Source organism: Panicum virgatum, chromosome 6K, assembly GCF_016808335.1.
Source record: "Panicum virgatum strain AP13 chromosome 6K, P.virgatum_v5, whole genome shotgun sequence".
NCBI lineage: Eukaryota > Viridiplantae > Streptophyta > Magnoliopsida > Poales > Poaceae > Panicum > Panicum virgatum.
In genome coordinates this window covers 37,188,115-37,206,583 of record NC_053141.1, presented here as the reverse complement: position 1 = coordinate 37,206,583, position 18,469 = coordinate 37,188,115, and the positions used below count along the sequence as shown (strand labels likewise).

The window sequence follows — 18,469 nt, the reverse complement described above, 5'->3', positions numbered from 1 at the left end:
CACCTGCACGCGACCGGACCGGATTTCCAACAAATTTGTCGATAGTCAAAGTTGGCGGGATCGAAGCTCCCGGCACCTCACTTGTTATTAATTCTTGGGAGTGTAGCTAGGATACAAGTTAGATATATTGAGTCCTTGGATCGATTAAAAAATTAATAAAAAAATTAGAATGACATTTCGGGTAAACAATTTGAAAGTAAAAATGAATTAAAATTCCATGCTATTATAATTAATTAGCTGATTCATAAGATACCATTGAGTACCAACTTGCATCCTTACGTGCTGATCGAATCTTTCAAAAAAAAAAGTGTAGCACATCGATGAGTTAAGCCAGTTCAGTAGCTGGAGGACGCGTATGGCGTGACGAGGTGGCGGCGAGGACGTACGACGCCACCGAACGGCCGGAGAGGATGCGGGTGGCCGACGGTTGGGAGTTAGGAGCAGCGCGCCGGTTGCAAAAGGAAGCAGAGCAGGAGGATTGGATCGAGCAAGCGTGGCAGGAGATGGAAGAAGTCATCGTTTGATCCGCCATGTTTGCTTGGGCTGGGCGGCGGCCTGATTGGTTGGTTGTATCACCCCCCATCCAGGCTCCCGTGGTGCGACTTGGATCCGTTTGGTTGCCTGCTGTGGATAGCTAGCCTGGCCCGTCGCGTGCAAAAGAGGTCCTCGAGCCTGGCTCGCGGGATGCGGTAAAAATGGGCGTTTCCCCAGAGCCTGGCTCTGGTGGTGCATGTGCATGTCCATAGTGCACCAAAGTAAGCTTTAGCGTGTGTACAAACTCCAATATGCAGTGAACCAAACAAGATCGCTGAGCATCTAGGCTAGACAAAAGCAGTCAACCAATCAATTGAGTGTTGCATGCATTCGGCCTGGCCGCTGGGAGCCTGGCTCTCTGGTACGAGCCTGGCCGGAGTCAGCAGCAAACCAATCACGCCCTAAGCGTGCCCGTGAGCCACTCGCTGTTGACCCGTTGTGCAGAGATCATCGCAATACGCAATCGCAGTGATAAACCGCTTGGCGCGAAGTGCGTGGCATGCATCAACGCAAGCTGCTTAAATTAGTGGGGGGAGATAGAAAAATAAAAAGCAAATTCAATACGCTGGCCGACACGTATCCAGGCTATTTCCCGTACAACCAAGGGCCCGGCCCAAGGTTAACCCCGACGGCCCGACGCCGCCCCTATCTATCTCATCCCGTCCGTTGCCCCCCGACCCGCCTCCCGCCCGCGTCGCACCGGCACCGCCGCCGCGCGCTGGAACGCACGAGCCCCGCCGGCGAGGGACAGCTGGCAAGGAAGGACGAGCGCCGACGCCCGACGCAGCGCGCACGAGCGCCTGCGCCCGACGCCGCCGGCCGTCCGCGCCGCGTGGCCCGCCCGCGACGCCTCGACGGACCTCTAGCGCCCGTCGCCGACCTCCGGTGGGTTTCCCCCTTCCACGCTGCGGCTGCGGCTGGAACTGGAAGTGGAACGGGGAAGGAACGGGTTCACTGGTAACTGATCTCCTCCTGGCCTAAAGGCCTCAAGCCGAACGTGATTTTACATTAATTTCGATTTTGCAAGCTTGAAATTTAAGGATTGGATGGAGATGCTTGGCAGGCTTGGTTGTTGACGAGTATTCATACCGTACTGCATAGATGAGCTTCCTCTTGTTGCTTCGTACTTAGTTCATCGACCACTATTTTAGGACTATTCCAACTATATTTAGATGAAAAAAGTCTACATCACTACCCTCAACTATACCCAAAGTCCGGATAACCCTCTAAACTATTGTTTATTGTTTAGTTTATTTTACCCCCAAACTATGCTCTTTGATTCAAATTACCCCATAATATAATTTGTCTTTTTCATTTCTTCATGCATAGGTGGAGTTTTAAGTTGAAATTTTACAAAATGATAGTACACATCATAACACATGTGAGAAAAATATATCATAATTTTTATCATTATTATGATATGTTAGAATATTTAGCAAAAATTAAACATTGGAGTTCAAAATTATATGAAAAATAAAGTTAAAAAAATATAAAAAAATTCTAAAATATGCATCCTGATGTTCACTGCCACCCTGCAAAATTTGAGGTTAAAATTCAACTTGTGTATGGAGAAACAAAAAGAACAAATTGTATTATGGGGTAGAATGAACTAAATGACATAGTTTAGGGGTAAATTGGACCAAGTTATAGTTTAGAGGGTTATTCGGACTTTGGCTATAGTTGAGGGGAGTATTTTAGACTTTTTCCTATTTAGATAGCAAAATCTGAAGTAACAATTCAGAATTCACAGTCGAGCAAACACTGTGCAGGTAGGCAGCCAACTTCCGTGACAGTTAAATCTGCAATCCAGATGTTTTCTACATTTTTAGTGATATATACTGATAAGAACTTATAAGTTTTCTTCATTTCTAGCTTGACCACTGAGACTTGTGTGTACCATTGTGTTATTAATAGTCAACTGAGTGCTACACGGTTATTTTTAGCTGCTAATTTTACTAATGCCATATTAATTGTTGCTGTTAGGAGGAATTCTTCCACTTATCTAGTTGTGATCTTTTTTCAGGTTCCGAAGGATTGAAGAATCAAAATTACTCCTAGAAGACTTTCCCGGACACGAGAAAAAAAAGGGAAAAACAGTGAAGAAAGAAAGGTCCCAAGCTTGCGAGTAAACTCTGACGAAACACTCTATCTTCTTCGCCACTGCACCTCTCCCGTATGGCTAAACCCCTCCCCATCCCCGCCCTGGCGGCGGCTCGCCTTCCCTTCCACATCCTCTCCCCCTCAGCTCCACCTCCCTGCTTCCTCCCCTTCCTCCCCCCACCATTCGTGAATCAGAGACGCAGCCTTTCTGCCTTCGCTGTATCCACCAGCAGGCGCAGCAGGCCGCTGGCCCCGGTCATCAGCGAGGGCAGTGAAGGCGAGGAAGCCGCTGTCGGCCGGCCTGTATGTCCTGGCTGTGGGGTCTTCATGCAGGATGTGGATCCCAATCTCCCTGGCTTCTTCAAGAACCCCTCCCGCAGCTCCCAGGACAAAATGGGAGAAAGTGCAGAAGGGCTTTTGACTGCCGATACGGATGCATTTCTTGAAGATGAGGAGGCGCAGGTGGCGGAAGATGCATTGACGTCAGAATCAGATGATGAATTGGATGACCTGGACAGCGATATCGATGAGTTCCTTGAAGAAATTGAGGAGGATGAAGCGGATGAGTCAGCGGTGAAGGCTGGCACTGATATTGATGGTTTTGCCAGTGATTGGGACTCCGATTGGGAGGAGATGGAAGAAGATGAGGATGAGAAATGGAGGAAAGAACTGGATGGTTTCACCCCACCAGGTGTCGGTTATGGGAACATCACCGAGGAGACAATCCAGAGGCTGAAGAAAGAGAAGCTGTCCAAGTCCGAAAGGAAGCGCCGGGCGAGGGAGGCTAAGAGGGCTGAGACTGAGGAGGACTTGGCTGTGGTCTGTGCGCGGTGCCACTCCCTGAGGAATTACGGGCTTGTGAAGAATGACAAGGCTGAGAACTTGATCCCGGACTTCGATTTTGATAGGTTCATTTCGTCTCGGCTGATGAAGCGGTCAGCTAGCACCCCAGTTATCGTCATGGTTGTGGATTGTGCAGACTTTGATGGGTCATTTCCCAAGCGAGCTGCCAAGTCACTGTTTAAGGCACTTGAAGGAAGGAGGAATTCTAAGGTGAGTGAAACACCTAGGCTTGTTCTTGTTGGTACAAAGGTAGATTTACTTCCATGGCAGCAAATGGGAGTGCGGTTTGATAGGTGGGTTCGTGGCCGTGCTAAGGCTTTTGGAGCACCAAACCTAGATGCTGTTTTCTTGATCAGCGTCCACAGAGATTTGGCTGTTAGAAACCTTATTTCATACATAAAGGATTCAGCAGGACCTCGTAGCAATGTTTGGGTGATTGGTGCACAGAATGCTGGGAAATCTACACTGATCAATGCAATTGCAAAGAAACAAGGTGTTAAAATCACAAGATTGACTGAAGCTGCTGTTCCGGGAACAACATTAGGCATACTGAGGGTAACAGGTGTTTTACCTGCAAAAGCAAAGATGTATGACACTCCTGGCTTGTTGCATCCGTACGTAATGGCAATGAGATTAAATAATGAGGAACGAAAGATGGTTGAAATAAGGAAAGAATTGCGGCCACGATCCTTCAGGGTGAAAGTAAGTGACTTCTATTACTACTTCTATCATTTTTTTCATCAAGGTAGTTGATCTGCACAATAATTTAAAAATGGACTTTATATCTACAAGGTTCCATAACTGTACATAATTGGAAAGGACTGTTTTTTATATCTACAAGGTTCCATAACTGTACATAATTGGAAAGGACTGTTTTGTGCAATCTGTTATATGGACGCGATCATTATCTTTGAAATAAGCCACATGCCCATGTTCCTATACTAGAGGCATATCTCAAACGTCAAATAATATGATGAGTACGTCAAAGTCCATGATTCTGTTACCAAAAGAAAAACCTGAATTCCCACTCCCTCCTAGCATTTCCTTTCCTTGAAATAAAATTTTGTAAGATGATGGCTATTCATGTTAGTTTTTGTTAGTTTCCCAGATAAGAAATGAAACAGTTCAACACTTAAATAATTCATCTATCCTTACCTTTTACTCTGAATATCCTTGTGCAATTCTTTGCCCTTGGAGCTTTCAAAACCTGACAGACAATATCAGCCTTAAAACTCATTCTAATGGCGGAATATTTATAATCTTCTCTTTTCTTTATGTCTTTGTACTGTTGCAGGTAGGACAATCCGTCCATATTGGAGGCTTAACACGTCTGGATGTGCTAAAATCATCAGCCCAAACTATCTATGTAACTGTCTGGGCATCTTCCAATATTCCCCTCCATCTTGGAAAGACTGAAAATGCTGGTGACTTGCGAGACCAACATTTTGGCATCAGACTTCAGGTAAATCTGTTCTAGAGTGCTGGGGATCAATCATAATGACACAATTAGTTATCTTTAACAGAAGGCCACTTCTAGGCTACTCGGTAGTAAGGTTACTTAATTGAAAAACAGTACATGCTTTAATGTTGATTGAATAAACAAACATTCTATCGTGAGCTTTGTCCAATTCATATGCAAATGAAGTTTTCCATCATTATACGCACTTTGTATCATACTGATTCATATGCTGTTGCTGTAGCCGCCAATTGGCCCAGAGCGAGTCAATGAATTGGGTCACTGGACAGAAAGACGCATTGAGGTGTCTGGGGAGAGCTGGGATGTCAACAGTATGGACATCGCTGTTTCTGGCCTTGGATGGTACTCCTTGGGCCTCAAAGGCACAGCCACTGTTTCCTTGTGGACATTTGAGGGCATTGGTGTGACAGAACGTGATGCGATGATTCTGCACCGAGCCCAATTTCTCGAAAGGCCTGGATTTTGGTTACCCATTGCTATTGCTAATGCTATAGGTGAGGAAACAAGAAAGAATAACGAGAGGAGAAAGGCTGAGCAAAGAAAAAAAGAAGAAGAAGAAGAAGAAGAAAAGCTTCTTTTGGAAGAAATGGTGGAGTGATGATTCTGTAGAGATAAAGTCAGGATTCTGTTTCTTCTGTCAACATGGCTTTTTGGTTATACCAGTTCTTGGTATCTGTTAACATGGGCTGCATCCTGTGATGTTTTTCTTTCCTCACATATATCTCATTTTTTAATCTAATTTCCATGTGTTCTTTGCATCAGTTTGTCAATACCGCATGCATCCTAGAGATTCAATTCTTGCAACTTGAGGAAGATTGCGATATCCTAGATGGCCTATTTCAGTTATGCACAAAAAATGAGACTATTTAGACTTGCAGACGTGGCCTATTCATTATCTACTTATTTTCGCTGCGAAATGAAGGACTGTTTATTGGTTGCAGCAGCAGGCACCCATGTTTGAGCATCTGTTTTCAGCTTGTGATAGAGATTTTTTCAATGAGCAGTATTCAAAACATGGAGTGTAGAGGTAAGTTGGAACCTGTATCAAATTTGGCAGTCTAATTCACATATTTAGCTCCAATGGTTTTGTCAGTTAATGCATTGCTATATTACTTTAATTCCAATTTTCTCTGTTTCAGTTAGCCTTTTTTTTGTTAGCACGGAAGATGGATGAAAGCAGGGGTACTATATAATAAACCTACATGAGACCACTAACTTTATGCTCTTTTCACTGTGTATAAGCCATGTCGTAATCGTGGGAGGCATTGATCGTCCGGTCCTTATTAGGATTTAGAAATAGTAGCGATAGAGATTGAGACAGAGATTATAGGTGCTGAGCTTGGGAACTAATAGTATCAACTATCAAGCTGAATATTGAGAGGCTGAACTCAAGTTTGTAATATGACCGCATATTTTAGCAACGCATAGGTACCGACTGCAGATGGTGCTCCGAACTCTGTCTAGGAGATAGCCATTTTTGCTATCCTTCAATACGAAGGTTTCGGTGCTTGGCGCCCATCACATGTAAAACCGATTGAGGAATGAATTTCATTCTACAGCAGCAATTCCCATTCAAATATGACAGATCGAATTTTTTGGAATCAGATTTAAAAACCAGAAGTTCTCTAGAAAAATCCCAATCGGATACGCCGGCACCGCTGGAGTGTGCTGTGTGCCTGTCCTCCTCCCTGGAGGGAATTGCAGCCAGTTCTCTCATCCGCGACCGCGAGTACTCGGCAATGGCTCCCGAGTCTCGGCGTAGGCAAAAGTCACGAGCCCGTCGCCAGGTAGCCTACTCGTGAGGAGCTCTGCCCCCTCCGACGGCCGCGTTGGCGTGGCCCCCCCGTCGTCGGCGTCCGTGCAGCCGCCCACCTTGCGCCGGTACAGCCGTCTCCTGTCCCGCGACGTGCTCAGGACGTACTCGCCGTGCGTCAGGTGCGGCCCGATGAGGATCCGGCCGGTCTCGAAGAGGATGTACCTCCGGCTCCACCGCCCGCCGCCGTCCCGGACCCACACCTCGACGCGTACCCCCGCCGGCTCGCGGCTCGCGGCGCGGGAACGCAACGCCCAGCCTCGCGTGGACGCTCGTCCGCTTCCTCGAGGCTTCCGCTTCCCTCCCCGCGGCGACGCGCCGCACGGCCGGCGGCCCCAAGAAGGTCGTGACGCGCTCGTCCCTGAGGTCCAGCGCCATCACCCAGTCGGCGCGCGAGGCGAACCAGTACACGGACCCGTCGACGGCGGCGACGCCGCAGGAGGAGGAGTGGCAGCTCGCGCCGCCCTTGACTCGCCCACGGTGAGCACCTGCACCGCGTCGTGCCGCCGCCCGTTGTCACAGCCCAAGGAAATAAATAAATAAATAAAAATCCCTCGCCGGGCCCGCTCGTCAGCCTCCCCTTCCCTCCCTCTCTCTGTTCTGCTCGGCGCCGCACCGCACGCGTCGCCGCCGCCGGCCATTCTCGCGCCACGTGCCGGTGATCCTCGTTCCGCGAACGCGTCCCTATCCGCGCTGCTGTCGCCGGCCTTATCCTTCCCCGTTGCCGTGTTCTCCTTCTCCTCCCCATTTTCCTCCTCCTGGAGCTCGAGCAGAGCTCGCCCCCATCGCCGCGCCGACCAACTCCAGCCGTCGTTCCTCGATTCCGTGCGCCCACGGCCCCCCTCACCTCGCCCTTCACCTCCTCCAGCCTCCTCGAGCTCGCTCCCGCGTTCTCCCGGCCGGAATCGAGCCCGCGCCGCCCGGCCGCCATTGCCGCCGCCGCCCCCGAGCTCCGTCGCCGCCGCGATTCGTCGCCGACGGTGAGGTCCTCCCCGATCTAGCACGCGCGCCACCTAGTCCTCCCCATCCTTGATCGATTAGGGCCCTAACCCGACCTCCCCCCTCCCTGCTAGGCCGCCGGCGAGCGCCTCCGCCCGCAGCCGCCTAGCGCCGTCGCGCCGCCCCCTCGTCGCCGTTCCCAGCCATCCAACCCGCCGGTGAGGCTCGCCGCCGCCTCCGCATCGCCGTGCGCGCCTTCCCCGGCCTACTCCGGCCCCGCCTCGCCGTGCCGCCTCGCGCCGCCGCCGTTCGTAGTCGTCGTGGCCGCGCGTGCGCGCGCGCACCGCGCGACACGCGACGTAGTGGCCGCGCCCACGCCGCGGTCAAGGCCAGCGTTGCCTTGACCCAGCCTGGGTGGGCCGCTGGCCCATGGGCCCCGCCTGTCGGTCTCAGGGCCGGCTCTGCGGGGTGCACCTAGCGTTTTAGGGTTTTGTGTTTGAGCAGCAATCGTGCAAAATGTGTAGAAATTCGTGTATAACTCCAAAAATTATGAAACTTGTTTTGTTGGATTCCTCTAGCTTAGATCTACTCAATAAAAATATTGTTTTACATGTTACTTTTCTGTAGATTTATCTTGCAAAAGTGAGTTTAGTGCTTATTTATTTGAGTATTGCTCTAAAAATTTCAAACTAAATTTGTTAGACTCCTTGTGAGGTGTAGTTTTCAGTAGTGCAACTTGTTCACATGATTCCTTGCTGTTTATCAAAGTTTTAGTTTGTTTTCTTATACATTGTCTGAAAATGGTTTAATATAGATCTTTTTTCTGGAAAGTGAGAAAATAGTAAAACCAGTTTTGTTAGCTTTGTTTTCATGCCTAGTATCTAAGACAATTTTCTTGGATTTGTTTAGTTAAGTTTGCATGTATTTTCTGATTTATCTTGTTTAGAGTGGCTGAAAATTAATATATTTATGATTAATTATAGGAAAATCCTTTTCCTGCAAATCCAATTTTCATGAGCTCTTTGTGATGTCCTCTGCGTGCTCAAATTATTTCATGATTTATGCTTATTGTTTAATTCATTCCTTAATTCTTGCATCGCATTCATGCATTATATTGACCGAGCCGTCGGAGGTCGAACCCGTGGAACCCACCGAGTCCATTGAGCCTGAACCCGGAGTCCCGTTTGTGGTCGAACCCGAAGTTAACCAAGGCAAGCAGCTAAACATAATTCCTTGCACCTATCTAATTTGACTAGCTTAGTTATCTCACTTGGGTAATGTTAGGTTATATATAGTATGTATGTATTGCATTTTTTCTACCTATTTTGATGCACTATCCTTACTTGAATTGTTTAACCATGTCCTTGCCACATGTTAGTCAGTTAATAACTTAATTTGACTAGATGCTTAGTTCTGCTTAGAATACTCAACTGGCTTACTAGAAAGAACAATTGGGGTATCACATTTACCGGTTTCCCTTGATCGCACTGGTTTGGTTTGGTGGCTAGTGAAGTGGTAGTACCGAGATTCGAGCGGAATGGTAGGGCCTAGAGAATGAAGTCACATGGGCATAGTCCGCTTGGATCGATTAAGGACCGAGTGGATGCCATCGGCCTTGAGCACCTTTTCGTGCTACCACATATCCAATATAATGGTGCGGATGAGCCAATTATCTTCTTTGACTTGATCATTGATGTGCAGTCCTAGATACGTGGCTACGGGCTATGCAGAGAGGCTTAGTGTGTCCCCAGGTGGACCTATGTGTAGGAAAGTTTAGAGATGTCTCTGGTGGAACTAAGTCTCTACTCATAAGCTAGGTGTGAGGTTCAATGATCGAGCCTTGTTGGGAACGGTTGACGTGAGTACCCCCTTGCCCGGCGTGATCGGTTGGGTGAGTCGCATGGTCCTCGCGTCGTGTGGGTAAAGTAGTACACCATTGCAAGGTTATAATCAATTCGAATTGTCGCACTCTCGGATATGAGCAAGCTCTTGGTTCGCCGAATTCCTCTTAGAGAGTTCCGGTTTTGTTGGTGTTGGTTTCATGTCTTGTCAATGATCTATTGATTATTATGTTATTCTTTTAATCAACTAAAATTATTTAGGGGTTTGGGCAACAATAATCAATTCTGATAGGTGATAGTGAAGAGAGCTAATGCTTATGCAATAATTACTTAACCTTAAAGCTTTTACTTGAGCCAATGCATGATCCTTGGTTATTTAATCGCGTAAGTCTTGCGAGTACCTTTTGTACTCAGGTTGCTTTCTAAACCTAATTGCAGGTGAACCGGAAGTGGTGTTCGGCCACTTCTACCCCGCTGATCCTAATGCGGGGGAGGAGTAGGTCGTTGTGGCTGTGGTGATGTCCTTGAGCAAGGCATCATCATCTTAAGTATGTTTTATCGTAGCTGAACTTCGTGAGAGTATGTAAATGCAATAAACTTTATGTTTCTGTTTAATATGACATTCGTGAGCCCAAAGCTTGTAATGGAAGTTAGTCGAACCCTCCTATATTGAATTTGTAATTTTAAGTTTTGAACTCTGGTAATGTAAAACTGCTCCTTGTGGATTATTGGCGATGTATTCGATTGTAAACGATATGTGCATATGCTGATTCTGGACGTATATTGGAGCACATACCGGGACTACCGGATTTGATATTATTTTGGATAAATGACGTGTCGGTTATTCGTGTTTCTAGATGTGGGATAATACGTGATACGCTCTCCGGCAAACACGTATTAACTCTCATCTGAATAATAATGACCGACGATTCATTTAAAATAGGGTCAGTTGGATCCATGCCACTCCAATTTCTTGAAATTGGATCTCATGTTGAAATCCATGCCATTGAGTGGCATGATTTTCAACATGACACCCAATTTCACGGAGTTGTAGTGGCATGAATCGAATTTTTTCTTTAAAATAATATCAAATTGGACGGTTCTCACACCAGGCATCCCGGGACGTGCGCGACCTTGTACCGCCCCGTCGTGGGTGGCACCCGAAGGCGTAGTGCCCCGAGAGCTCCCACGCCCCGTGGAGCGGCGGGAGCGCCAGCGCCTCGCCGGTGACCGGGTTGGACACCGTGAGGGCGGAGCGGCCGGCGTCGTGCAGGCAGGTCAGGCCGTTGCAGGTGCCGACCATGCGAACGACTCCGTAGGAGCTCGGGAAGGCGCCCTCGTGCTCGCGGCACCCGTCCTCGTTGTCGAAGTCGAAGACGAGGGTCTTGGTCCGGATCTGCCGCTCCGGCGTGCGCTCGTCGATGACGTCGCGCCACCGCTTGCAGACGAGGCGGAACCGCCGCCGGGCGCTCGTCGGGAGGCGGAGCAAGATTTCCACGAAGGCGTCGGTGGGTACGTCGAAACCCTCGCCCGCCATTGCGGAGGCGGAGCAAGATTTCCCAAGTGTTTAGTACTTGTGGGACGCGTATGTTGTGGACAATATATTGGTGCACGTTTTTTAAAATTGGAATTTTTAGCCTAGCCCCCCCCCCCCCCCAAAAACAAATTTGGAATTTTTGACCTTGATGGACCACAATTCGTTCCTGGGCAATGGCAAGTGGCAACCCAGAATTCTTGATCTTGGCGAGTCCGTTCCGTTTCCCCTCAAGTTTACTCCGGCTAAAATATCTCGGCCATGCCAACGGCAAGGGCCCACGTCGGCTTCGGCGACCGTCGTCGACGACCTCGCGCACGGGTGGGGCAGAGAGGTGCGGCGGATCACCGCCGGCCCCGGCACGGTGGTGGACTGGTGGTCCGGATGTGCAACGGGCTGCTCTGCCTCTGCGACAACAAGAAGCCCGGAGGGGAAATCTCGCCGGCGAACCCGGCCACCGGCGAGACGCTGGGCATCCCGCCGGTACCCGTCTCGTACCTCGGGACGCACGGCTACTGCAGCTGGAATGAAGGCGCACAGCTTCGGGTTCACCCCGGCGGCGGGGCGGTCCGGGATCCTGCACCTCCCGTGCCGCGGCGAGCCGGCGACCTGACCCGCGGGTTCAACGCGCTGCAGGTGTTCATGCTCGGGGAGGCGTCGTGGCGCGAAGCGCGTGTACGCGCACAGGATGCGCGGCGCGGCGAGGTGCGGTCCGTGCGCATCGGGGAGCCGGGGACGGCGGCGGCCTACTTCAAGAACGGCTCCTACGGAGCCGTTGAGTCCTTACAAGATTGATCATCGCCGTTGAGGCTCCATGTGCAGATGAAACCGTGTCATTGGTTTATCGATCGTTCTCCTTGGCTGTAAATTTGCCAGAAGTTGCAGCAGCAAATTGCCTTTGTGAAATGTAACTGGATTTCTTCATCTGAATGTCCTGAATTCTTGCTCCAAGCACGCTTTCTGAGAACCGCGCGCTGAATCAATGTCCAGTTATCTATCCAGTTATGGATGGAGCATCAGCAACAAAAACGCCCATGCCGCGGTTTAATTCCCAGAATCAAAGATATAATAATGGTGCTCCATCCATGGTCCATCTTTATTCCTTTTTATTCATTCCTTCATCTTTTTCTTTTCAATTTTCCTTTTCTGTTTTTCTATTTTTGAAAGGATTTTCTATAAAAAAAACATGGTCTTTTACTTATTTATTGAGAGAGATTATATTATTCCGCAAGCCCGGCAAAATACAGGCTGTAGTTAATTAATTTCGAAACGGGAGAAAGAATGCTCACACATGCAAAGTACTGTACGATCCAACGGTCCGATGGCACCTGTGCCAGTCAATCAATCATATCCCGTCCGTCGTCCTCGTCCAGGGTCCAACGCACGCACCATCGACGTGCGATCAGCATCCTGCGGCCCTGCCTTGCCGCCGTCACAACCAGACCCCCCGCCCCACTCGCGTCGCCTCCGCGTGCTCCCACTCACCTGGCTCGTCTCATGTGCCATCGTGATTCCCACCAGACCTACGCGCCCGATAGGTAGCCCTGAGGCCAGAGGGAGCCCCCCCCCTAGCCCTGCTGCCACCACGCCATGAGCGGCGGCCTCGCAGCTCGAAACGTGGCCTGCGCCACTGTACACTTGTACCCTCCCGGCTTCCCCCTCCGCTCCTGCATCACCACCCCGCTGATCGAGTGGGTGACAGTGATGAAACGGCCTCCTCGCCTTCTTTTCCTTTCCTTTCTTTTTTTTCTTTTCAAAAAAGTTTTTTTTGCCGCTTTTCTTCTCTTCTCAGTCGTGCACATGCTAATTAATTACTCGTGTATTTATTTCACTCACATCCCTTCTCAGTCTCTGGCCCTCACTCTCGCTCTCAGCTCAGCTCAGCTCGCCGGCTCTGTTCATTCTTATCCCCTCGCCTCTCTTCACCTCCCTACCTGTACCTTTCTTTCCCCACCTCCACCCCACCTCGTCCGTGTCCGTGTCCTTCCTCCCGGGGGGCAAGCAGGCCGGCCGGGGCAGGCGCGACCGGTGATCTTGGTGGGCTCCTTGTGGGGGCGTGGTGTGCTGCGAGAGCGGCGGCGGAGTGGGCCCGAGGCAGCAGGGAGGCAGAGAGGGGATGGAGGCGGTGGTGGACGTCAAGTACATGCCGGCGCTGTTCCTGAACGGCGGCGGCGCTGGGGCCGCGGTGGCGGCGGGCAAGAAGATGAGGCCCGCGGCGGCGGCGGCGGCGGCGTGGGGCGCCGGCGAGGCGGGGGTGTACCGGGAGTGCCTCAAGAACCACGCGGCGAGGCTGGGCGGGCACGCCCTCGACGGGTGCGGCGAGTTCATGCCGGCGCCGGAGGCCGACCCCGCCGACCCGGGCTCGCTGCGGTGCGCCGCGTGCGGCTGCCACCGCAACTTCCACCGCCGGGTCCCCGAGGCGCCGCCCTCGCCGCCCCTCCTCGCGCTGCCCCCGCCGCCGCCGCCGCAACCGTCCGCCGCGCGTGACGCCCGCGCGCTGCGGGGCGAGGAGGCGCCCGAGGACCGCCTGCCGGCTGCCTTCGACGACGAGACCGAGTCGTCGGACGAGGAGGGGTCGGATTTCGACGAGGACCGCCCGCTGTCGCCGCTGCCGGCGCCGGCGGTGGGGCCGCCGCCGGGCTACCTCCCGCCGGCGCCGCACATGCGCCTCGCGCTGGGCGCTGGTGCGCCGGGCGCCTCGACCCCCGCGCCCCCGCCCCCGGGCCCGGCGGCGCCGCCCGTCGCCGCGGCGGCGCCGAAGCGGTTCCGCACCAAGTTCAGCCCGGAGCAGAAGCAGCGGATGCAGGCGCTGTCGGAGCGGCTGGGGTGGCGGCTGCAGAAGCGCGACGAGGCGGTGGTCGACGAGAGCTGCCGCGAGATCGGCGTCACCAAGGGCGTCTTCAAGGTCTGGATGCACAACAACAAGCACAACTTCGTCGCCGGCCACAGCGCGCGCCGCAGCGCCTCGTCCTCCTCCGCCGCCGCCGTCCCACCGCCCCACGCCACCGCCGCCGCGCCACCCGCTGCCCCGGCGCCGCCTCCTCCCCCGCCGCCGCCCGCGCCTGTCCACGCCGACTTCAACATCAACGGCGCCGCCGACTACTTCCGCCGCGTCGTCCATCCGGGGCCATCGGTGGCGAGCGGCGCCGACTCCCCGCTGTCCGCCTAGTCATCAAGACTTGTCGCGCTAATCAGCCGTGGCTCTCTTCGAAGCCTCGTGTCTAATTAACCAACCAACCAACCCTAATGGCGGAGTGCTTGGCGCTAGTGGAGCTCGCTGGTCTTTGTTAATGGTGGAGCCCAAGAAAGATCTACCAAACCAAAACGTGGGCTTCCGGGATCTGACGATGTAATGTTGATTCAGGATTTGCGCTGATGAGCACTAGTACAGCACTAGCAGGTGGTAGACTGGTACTAATAGCCGTAGCAAATTGTTCTTGTTCTTGAGCTGTGGATGATGGTCGCGGGTTCTTGAGCAAATTGTCTTCATCTAGACCTCCAGCTGTTCTCCAATGCTTGTTCCAATCAAATTGTTTTGATAAGTTCCAAATGCTCTGTGCCACATTCACTCCGTTCAAACTTCTTCAAAAAACATTCACTCCGTTCATGCTGGCTGTTGGGCGTTTTTGTTTTCGAGTGATGTCCTGCGTTTGTTCCGTTTGGAAGCCTGAAAAATGACCGTTCCTTGGCATCAAGCAAAGCACCAGCGGCCGGCAGTGCACGGGGAAGTACGCAACAGTAAAGACCGGTTGGCCCGCGCCGGTAGCTACAGTGTCAATGCCAGCCGTAGCGATAGCGCGTGAAACTGAAACGGCTGGTGGGCGTGCTCGGCAGCTTCAATGAATGATCATACATGCACAGCTCCTGCTCCTTGCACATGCAGTGGGCCAGTGCAGCGCGCTTTGTTACTGTGCAGAGGCAGCGTGAAAAACTTTGTTTTTTTAAAAAAAAAACTTTCTCAGCACAACGATCGTCCACTACTCTTGACACGCGATTTTTTATTTTTTATTTTTGAGAGGATTAGTACGCGACGACACATGATGATGAAGGCTTCTGCTGAGTAATCTGCTGCTGGATCTGATCGGCAACGACGGGAAGTGCCCTGTGCTTTCGGAGTGGAACTTGCAGGGCGGACAGCCTACAGGAGGCTACAGCGCGTGGTGGGGGACGCCGAAGCCGAACGCCGGAACGGGACACAGGGCGGGCGGGTGCCGCCTGGTTTTGTCGCGCTCGGTCCCTGTAAAAGCCACGGCCGCCGCCGAAAAGAAGACAAGGCGCCGCGCCGACGCCCCCGTGGCTGGCAGTCGCGTCGCTCCGGCAGTCTGGCTGCCGGACGGGGCAGAAAGCTCCAAGCAATGGCATTTCTGATCGTCTCCCCTGTTTGTTTTCTAGCGGAGCGAAGCCGAGGAAGGAAGGACGCCTCGAAGCGCCGATCTGTTTCCTTTCTTCGCGCAGAATCCTTCGTAATCTTCAGTGCTTTCCATACAGAAGTTCATCTACGAGCTGGTGGTGGGAAGATGAGCGAATGGCGATTCCCTGACCTTCGTAAGTTTGCAAACAGTTTCATCGACAGCATGTTCTGGTACCTGTATGTGTGTGATGGCATTTTCAGGGTTGCTATTTGCTACTACTGAGGCGAGCTGGCTCGCAGCCCCCTAGAACGCCCCCCACTCTACTTAGGGGGGCTTTGGGCGGAGCGAGCGCTCCAACAGCTCCCCCACAGCTCTCCCTATGTAGGGGGGAGATGAATCTTCGCTCATGTATGGAGGGAGATTACATCTCCCCTTATACTTTAATTACATTATTTCTTCATGATATTAATCTCGTTTGAGTTCCGTAACATAATGATAATGTGTATTATGACAGTACAAATAATGTATGATTTTTTTAAAATCTAAAAACGATAAATAAATAGTTAGTTAATGAGTGATAGTATATAGAGGGAATAGATATGGGGGGAATGGTTGGAGAGAAGGAGTTATAGGAGGAGGAATCTTTTAGATGGAGATAGTAAAATATAATAAATAGTATGCTTGGAGGGAGTTGGATGGGGGAATAGTTGGAGATAGCAGCCGAAGTGAAGCGGAGAGGCATCTCCTGATCTCGCTTTATCCCCCCCCCCCCGCTCGTCTGGTCCTCGATGGCTCTGCAATTCCCCAAAAGATGTGGCTGCTAGGTAGGAGTAGGTCAATGGTTCATGGGGCTCATGTGACCGATCACCCTGACAAAGCATAGCCCTGCTCCCCTGCGCCGTGGCATGCTGCCTACTGCCGCCCTTTTAGCTAATCGCAGGCTGATGTTCTTTGTTGTAACTACACCTGTTATCTCCCTTTCCTTTCAGTCCTTTGATCATTTCCCTGTTCTGGCGCCTTTCAGGTTATGTTTCCCAACGGCATTAGCAGCTAATCTCAAGAGCGTTGCCGTAATTGGAAATGCCACTGGGCAGTGGAGCGCAGGGTTTCAAAAACCGGTGCTACTGTTCAAAACCGGAACAGTAGCAAAAAATGACTTTTGTATTTTTGGATTTAGAAACATAAAATATAAAAAACCGGACCTGGTTTATCGTCCCGGACCGGACCGGACCGGAAACAGAAAAAAATCCGGAAACCGGCGGTTCCCGTCCGGTTTTTGAAACCCTGGTGGAGCGACAGGATGCTTTTGTGCTGCAATGGATTAGAGAACTACACCGTGCACCTGTTTCCACCAAGCACCAAGCTGAGCAAGGCTATTGTCCAAGAGGGGAGTGGCTCTGATGCGCACAGTAATTGTCTGGGAAAGATGTGCAGCCAAGCCAAGCAAAAGGATTTGGGCAAACTGCTCAAGCAACGTCTCTGCCAGGGCCCAGGGCATGGGCGGGGCCCAAGACCAGCAGTGCGATCTACGGCCTGTCCTAGCGTGCCAACTATGCGATTCCCCTCTTTAAAGAAACAAAAAAAACTATGCGATACCCTTTTTTGGAAACGCAAAAAATTTTTGCGACGAAATCTTACTAATTTGAAGTACTAAATGAAATTTATTTATAAAACTTTTTGCATAGATTTGTTGTAAATCGCGAGACGAATCTAATTATGCTAATTAATCTATAATTAGCGGATGATTACTGTAGCATCGATGTTGCAAATTATAGATTAAGTAGGCTCATTAGATTCGTCTCGCGATTTACAGCCCATCTAAGTAAAAAGTTTTGTAAATAGACTTCATTTAGTACTTCAAATTAGCAAGATTCCTTTACAAAATTTTGTGTTTTTGCGTTTACGGGTGGGAACTAAACAGGGCCTCCGCTTCGAGCTTGCAGGAGCAGCTGATAAGCAAAGCAAACCGGGATTCTTCTCCGTTTAGTTCAGCTCCTCCTTTGATTTGTACTCCTAGAGTCCTTGACTGCACTTACTGTAAACTCTTTGATTGTCAGTTGCCCTAGAACGCAATGCATCAGGTGGGGGCTATCTTCTCTTCGTTGAACCGCCGAAAAGAAAACTCGGAGGTGATTTCTAGAATCGGTAAAAAAAAATCCTTAAGATTTCTACAAATCTTTGTGTTCCACGTGCATGTTTTTTCACAAATCCACACAAAAACGATTTTTCATGCCAGAGGCCCACAACCACATTCTCAATGGACTAATGTAGTACAAAGCAATTCCAATAAGTGCTGCGACGGGCAATTTGCAAAGGAGGCAACTACGGGTGTGGTTAGGGGGCTAAGTTGTAGCCTGGCTAAGAGTTATGCATGGCCAGTCCAAGCTAGACTTGTACAAACCTTGGTGCATGTGTTTGGTTGGATGCACTAGCACTTTTAGCTTGTGTAAGATCTTGATTGGTTGCCTGCATTAAGGACTGGGGTGCACAACTAGAGCCTATCCCAATTTGTTTGGTTGGCTCCTCTAGCCGGATCAGCCCACCACGTGCACAGATTCGGTTAGCTTACCATCTTCCTCTCCCCGTCAGTTTGCTCTGGTGGAATTCCATCGCTCTTGCGATCACCCATTCGTCCACCCCTATCCTTTTCTGCCCCTTGTCTCCTCTAAAGCTGGTACTCCTCGTCTCCTGCTCTCCTTCATCTACGCGAGATTTTGGCGCCGCAGCTTGTCAGCGTGTTGCTCTTTGCCGCGCGGTGGTCCTCCGCTGCCCTGGCCCTGCATTGGGCGAGATTTTGGTGCTGTGGGTGAGTTCCAGCAAGGCTGCAGGGTCTCCTCCTCATTGCGACCGCAGGTGCCACCGCCGTGGTGCGCGGGTGCCAGCCCGAGGTCCTCATCCCGACCATAGAGCTCTTCTGCGTGCACGGCCTACCACCGAGGGCGCCCAATGGTACTTCCAGGCGATGGCAGGCTTAGCCCGCATCGGCGGTGGCGCGTGTTGCCCCTGTCGCTTCTCGCACAAGTAGAGACGTGCCCG

At 51.2% G+C, this 18,469-nt stretch overlaps 2 protein-coding genes across 2 annotated transcripts; both read left to right on the top strand.

Moving 5' to 3' along the window:
- Window positions 1–1,190: 1,190 nt before the first annotated feature.
- On the top strand, window positions 1,191–5,715 carry LOC120712462 (GTP-binding protein BRASSINAZOLE INSENSITIVE PALE GREEN 2, chloroplastic-like). Its single transcript, XM_039998248.1, has 4 exons — window positions 1,191–1,491; window positions 2,558–4,179; window positions 4,772–4,939; window positions 5,178–5,715. The coding sequence occupies exons 2-4, from the start codon at window positions 2,710–2,712 to the stop codon at window positions 5,550–5,552; spliced, it is 2,013 nt and encodes a 670-aa protein (XP_039854182.1). The 5' UTR covers window positions 1,191–1,491; window positions 2,558–2,709; the 3' UTR covers window positions 5,553–5,715.
- Window positions 5,716–12,828: 7,113 nt separating this feature from the next.
- On the top strand, window positions 12,829–14,643 carry LOC120712461 (zinc-finger homeodomain protein 9-like). Its single transcript, XM_039998247.1, has one exon. The coding sequence runs from the start codon at window positions 13,198–13,200 to the stop codon at window positions 14,248–14,250; it is 1,053 nt and encodes a 350-aa protein (XP_039854181.1). The 5' UTR covers window positions 12,829–13,197; the 3' UTR covers window positions 14,251–14,643.
- The last annotated feature ends 3,826 nt before the right edge of the window (window positions 14,644–18,469 follow it).

Excerpts from the sequence above, each read along its gene's own strand:
- LOC120712462 (XM_039998248.1), top strand. The coding sequence starts at position 2,710 with ATGGCTAAACCCCTCCCCATCCCCGCCCTGGCGGCGGCTCGCCTTCCC. Across the intron at positions 4,180-4,771 it reads CACGATCCTTCAGGGTGAAA|GTAGGACAATCCGTCCATAT; the intron begins GTAAGTGACTTC and ends GTACTGTTGCAG. Across the intron at positions 4,940-5,177 it reads ATTTTGGCATCAGACTTCAG|CCGCCAATTGGCCCAGAGCG; the intron begins GTAAATCTGTTC and ends CTGTTGCTGTAG.
- LOC120712461 (XM_039998247.1), top strand. The coding sequence starts at position 13,198 with ATGGAGGCGGTGGTGGACGTCAAGTACATGCCGGCGCTGTTCCTGAAC.